At 55.2% G+C, this 4,153-nt stretch overlaps 3 protein-coding genes across 3 annotated transcripts; 2 read left to right on the top strand and 1 right to left on the bottom strand.

Moving 5' to 3' along the window:
* Window positions 1–72: 72 nt before the first annotated feature.
* On the top strand, window positions 73–804 carry GNI_158690 (putative Mg2+ transporter; the record flags this gene model as incomplete). The annotated part of the gene is made up of 1 exon (XM_011136299.1): window positions 73–804. The coding sequence occupies one exon, from the start codon at window positions 73–75 to the stop codon at window positions 802–804; it is 732 nt and encodes a 243-aa protein (XP_011134601.1).
* A 73-nt stretch (window positions 805–877) lies between these two features.
* Window positions 878–2,281, bottom strand: GNI_158700 (hypothetical protein; the record flags this gene model as incomplete). Its single annotated transcript, XM_011136300.1, has 1 exon — window positions 878–2,281. The coding sequence occupies one exon, from the start codon at window positions 2,279–2,281 to the stop codon at window positions 878–880; it is 1,404 nt and encodes a 467-aa protein (XP_011134602.1).
* A 543-nt stretch (window positions 2,282–2,824) lies between these two features.
* Window positions 2,825–3,928, top strand: GNI_158710 (hypothetical protein; the record flags this gene model as incomplete). Its single annotated transcript, XM_011136301.1, has 3 exons — window positions 2,825–3,280; window positions 3,340–3,781; window positions 3,813–3,928. Coding segments are annotated over 3 exons (1,014 nt in total), but the record flags the coding sequence as incomplete, so codon positions are not given.
* Window positions 3,929–4,153: the final 225 nt, after the last annotated feature.

Genomic DNA, 4,153 nt, shown 5'->3' on the forward strand with positions numbered 1-4,153 from the left:
TCCCAGTTCGCGGCGGATGCCGCCGTCCCCGCCCCGGCCTCGGGGGGCGACTTCCCAGTGATTTGCCGGTCAATGTTGTTTGTAGCAACGGGTGGAGCGGCGGTGGTGCCCCCGACCCGGGCTGACTCGGTGCCCACGTTTGTACAGTTTCCGTTGGAGTGCGGCGTGTTGGAGATATTGTTGAGCACGGCGGTTGGAATGATGGCTGCGGAGTTGGAGGAGATGGATCGTACAGTGGAGGCCTTCAATGTGGCTTGTCTCGAGCATCATCCGAAGCCGCGAACACTGCACGATCTGCATGAGTTGAAGGAGCCGGTAGATGGCTTTATGGACCGGCTGGCGAACACGGGAAAGGTGTTGGAGCAACTGCTGAATAGCAGTGAAGATATGCGTGGCATGGAACTCACTCGTCTTTATTACTCCCTTTTACCGGATGAGGCCACCGAGCGTGATGAAGATGACTACAACCCCAATCTCGAAATCATGTTTGAATACTTCGATCAGGAACTCGATCAAATGACACAACGAGCCTCCAAGGTGCAGCGCGTACTCGCTAACGCAGAGCGACACATCAACTTGAAACTTTCGCTCATGCGCTCCAAGTTCCACATCTTCGATATCATCAGTGGCATCCTAGGCGTAGGCATCGCCGCAGGCAACGGTATCAGCGGCATCTTCGGAATGAACCTGCGCTCCGACCTCGAAAACTCCAAAACCTCCTTCCTCCTCTCCGTCTCTGCCATCGTACTCCTCGCCGCCACCAGTGTACTCATTGCCTGGTACTTCCGCGCTCGCTACGTCTGACCAACCAACCATACGGGGCCCAGCCCGGGTACATGAGTGTGCTAAGACCTTGGGCGATAGACGTCGTGGGTGCCTAATAGAAGCCTCGGTCGTCAAATAAGAGATCGTCTGCCCGCACTTTCCGGAGGGCGCTGCTTCGGTCGTAGTTCCGCAATACGTCCGACTGAACCTTCACGATAAAGTCAGGTCCTTCTCTCTTCCGGGCTCTCTCGCGTTCGGCCTCACTCCGTTGAGCAGCTTGCATCCTCTCCACGCGGTCTCTCCGCTCGAGACTCACGGCGGCGGCCAGTGTCTCCATCTCGCCCCTCGTGATGGGTGCGCCCCTCCTGCTAGGTACGCCACCTTCAGTCGCCGCTTTCTCGTGTTCCGGCATGGGTGAGGCTGGCTCATCCTCGGTCTTGAACATTTCACTACGGGCCTGTTGTCGTCGCCGAATGCTCTCTGCCATCGCTGGTGGCGGGCCAAGCGACCTCTCATCATCTGAACCCCCGCCGTGCACCAAGCCACTTGGATTACAACAGCCAGCGCCAACAAGGCATGAGCCGCTTTCGTCCTTTGGCCGACTGTACGGCCCGCGTCTCTCGTATGAAGACCGCCTGTTACGATTCCCCCGCACTTGATGTACAAATCTGCGATTATAACGATCAGGACTGTCACCCCGTTCTGTTCCCCGGTTGCCATCTCGTTCATTTCCCCAGCGCTCACGACATTCCGCCTCCCTTCTTGCACCATAACCGTGCTCTGGCCTAAAGTCCTGCTCGAATCTTTCGTATCTGCCACGATCCCGATCCCGATTTTGATGCAGGTGGCCGCCGGCACGGTCACCCGGCACGTAGTAATTGCTATCGCCGCGGGTTCTGGGTTCTTGAGGCGCGTGCTCTTCATCCCGCCAGCCTCGTATGAACCGCCCTGTCTCTTGGTCGTGGCGTCGCTCTTGGTCGAGGGGTCGTTCTTGGTCGTGGGGTCTGTCTAGGTCGTGGGGTCTTTTTTGGTCGAGGGGTCCGTGTTGGTCGTACAGCAGTTTCGGGTCCGGTTTGGTGGGTGGTATGAGATCTTCGGGGGCGACGTCAGGCCTTTCCCAGCGTGCCTTTGTGAGTGTGTGCAGTTGTGTGCGCGACTTGACTTTCCTCTCTTTCATGACTTGTGCTTTCATGACGAGCATGAGGGGGTCTTCGCGGAGTTTTCGTTGAAGGTCGGCGTCGTCGACGTTTCCGTATTTGGACACCTCATTCAGAACGTAGGGTCTTTCTTCTTTTTGTTTTTCATTTCCGGTCCCTGTAGTACCTGTGTTCTGCGAGAATATACGTGCATGTTCCTCGTTGGCGGTGACCCATTGCAGGACATTGCTGGTCTCGTTGGCTGCATGTTCTTTTCGAAGTTCCAACAGTCGTTTTTCCTGGATTCGTTTCGACTCTAATTCTTTCTCCTTCTCAGCTGCCTCCGCAGCCTTCTGCTCGGCCACCCACACCCGTTCCATGTTCTTGTAGTTGCCCGGATGGAACGCTTGTGGAGTATGAAGGACGCAGCCTTCTGCGAGATGTTGTTGATATGCATCTTGGCTAGTTCTCAAGTTGACTTGGTGTTGACTTCTCTATTTCTTCTCAAGTCGGAACAACCGATAAGCATTAAATCCACCACGGAGGTATTTCTGATCCCCGACGGGCAATTTATTTTTCCGCCCTATCGCCGGCCGAGGTCGCAACCACAGGCCCGTCGAGTGCGCCATACTAACTACGCACGGTGCTTGCACTAACACGAGAGGGGGAGAGGATGGAGCAAAGAACTTAGAGTAAAGAACTTAGAGTGCTGTGCAAGTTACGAGGTCCAGATACCTGTTCAATTTGTATGCGCGACAGGGAGCCGTGATAGGGAGGCGTGATGAGTCTTGTGGGAAGCATGTAAGTTGTCACCGGGAAGGCGGCCCCCGTGGCGTATCGCTGGTGAACCATATCGCTAGGGAGTGAGTTGCCGTTGACGTTGCGAGCGGTGTGCGTGTGCATGTCTTGGCTGTGGGATTGAGATGCGATCGAGCGCTGGGTTGTTGGTTAGTTATTGGTGGTTAGTGGTTGCGAAGGACTGCAGTTATGTGTGCTCCCTCAATGAAAATGCGGTTCCTTCAAGTCAGTGTCTCCAGCTATGTACGAATGGGTCCTCGTTGACTGCCCCCTGCAGCGAGGACTGCTACAACGTGGACGCTTGTTTCCATGCCATTAGTATCGGGTATGACGCGAGTGCGGACCAGCAGAGCTACAAAAGCCAAATCACGGACACGGCGGCACAGTGCCACATTAGTTGTATCGGGGATAGAGGCTGTTTTGCCTGGCAGTGGGACATGTCCGGCAGCCACAAGTGTGTTTTCAAGACCGAAGATCAAGTCTTCCGGGCGGCTAGCCAGACAGTCCAAGACGAGAACGGCAACCCAGTGGATGTGGATACCGAGTTCTGTGATAGCAACGCCTATCAGAACCAGAGCATAGTGTGTAACAACGACTACAAGTGTATGTGGTACACCAGAGCAAACCTCACGGGACTTAGGGACTGCAACGAACCTCTGGATACATGCAGCCTTCTAACCACCACGACAACGACCACTACCACTACTACGAAGAGGACCACCACAACCACCCCCACGACAACGACAACCAAGTCGACTACAAAGACAAAATGGACCCTACCCCCAACGCCGCCCACGCTGAAACCCACCACTACCACAACCAAGTCGACTACCCCCACCACTACCACAACCCAGTCGACACCAACTTCAAGTTGGGCGAGTTCCACAACGAGACCCACGGCGAGTCCCACAACGAGACCTACGGCGAGTCCCACAACGAGACCTACGGCGAGTCCCACAACGAGACCTACGGCGAGTCCCACAACGAGACCTACGGCGGGTCCCACAACGAGACCTACGACGAGACCTACGGCAAGTGGCACGACAAGCACCACTACCACGGCGCGTCCGAAACGTACGAAGGTCATCATCGCTTCGGCGACCGCAACTGTAGCCGCCATGGCAATCTTTGGTTTCTTGGCTGTTCGACAAAGACGGGACGAGCCGGAGGAGTTGGACGGAGACTTCCACGAGCACGAGACGGAGGAGGAGCAGGAGGCAGATGAGGAGGTGAGTAACCCAGAACAGTGAGGGAGTTCTTGCTCATTACCGAATCGTATTGTCCAACCGTATCGTATTGTCCAACCGTATCGTATTGTCCAACCGTATCGTATTGTCCAACCGTATCGTATTGTCCAACCGTATCGTATTGTCCAACCGTATCGTATTGTCCAACCGTATCGTATTGTCCAACGTATCGTATTGTCCAACGTATCGTATTGTCCAACGTATCGT

Source organism: Gregarina niphandrodes (genome assembly GCF_000223845.1).
Source record: "Gregarina niphandrodes unplaced genomic scaffold scaffold00048, whole genome shotgun sequence".
NCBI classification, from domain to species: domain Eukaryota; phylum Apicomplexa; class Conoidasida; order Eugregarinorida; family Gregarinidae; genus Gregarina; species Gregarina niphandrodes.